Source organism: Stegastes partitus, unplaced genomic scaffold (genome assembly GCF_000690725.1).
Source record: "Stegastes partitus isolate 25-593 unplaced genomic scaffold, Stegastes_partitus-1.0.2 Scaffold854, whole genome shotgun sequence".
Taxonomy (NCBI): Eukaryota; Metazoa; Chordata; class Actinopteri; family Pomacentridae; genus Stegastes; species Stegastes partitus.
In genome coordinates this window covers 115,486-116,272 of record NW_007578585.1, presented here as the reverse complement: position 1 = coordinate 116,272, position 787 = coordinate 115,486, and the positions used below count along the sequence as shown (strand labels likewise).

Sequence of the window (787 nt, the reverse complement as noted above, 5' to 3'; positions counted from 1 at the left end):
TGAGGACAGCAATGTACACATTTTGGACAGAGAGGACAGATGGTTTGACAGAAGAGTGAAGAAAGCCATCTATGCCAAACTGGAACAGCCATCTCTAAACAGAGGAGCTGGCCTACGCAACTACTTATCAACCACCTTTGACGTAGTGTAAAGATGTCTCCTGATAAAGTTTCACAATCACTGACATCCTGAATCACTCCTGACATGGCAGATTCACATCCTTTGTTGTGTAAACTGGCAGCTCTACCACCAAGATGGTTGCTGTCGTCGTTGTTGGACCACCTGGTTTCACAGCAACTCACACCTCGCGTCACCGTTTTAAAGATAAATACTCAAATATGAACTGATGCTGTAACTGTCTGCTAAACTAATAGTGTGCAGAGGGTTTATCAGAGCTCAGTGAGTTGAAAGATACCCAATATACTTTAAGGTTGAGAAGAATGAACTGGTCTTTGATAATTCTATGCTAGCTTGAGCAGCACCTTTCATTATTACGTGTCGTCATTTAATGAGCTGTGAATGTAAAAACACACAAATTAAACCGGAGAGGAAAAGTCATTGTGAATATTTAAAAGCAAGCTGATTAAAACTCTGCTAACATGAAAGATGGACGTTATAATGTTCCAGGTTTTATTTTGTGCTTTACCTGTAGCTGTGAGATGGTGAGAGGGTAGCGGTACAGAATCCAGGTCACACTTTCATTACAGGGCGGCGTAGTCAGAGATCCTTCATACACCCAGTAGTCTCTCAGTAACGGGTCTGAGGGCAGGAAATTCAACATCAAATG

At 41.9% G+C, this 787-nt stretch overlaps 1 protein-coding gene across 1 annotated transcript in view; it reads right to left on the bottom strand.

Moving 5' to 3' along the window:
• ca8 (carbonic anhydrase VIII) overlaps positions 1–787 on the bottom strand; it is a 23,481-nt gene that overhangs the window by 3,948 nt on the left and 18,746 nt on the right. The window contains exon 7 of the mRNA XM_008293042.1: positions 647–759. Within this exon, the coding sequence (XP_008291264.1) occupies positions 647–759 (113 nt within the window). The remainder of the gene's footprint in view (positions 1–646; positions 760–787) is intronic.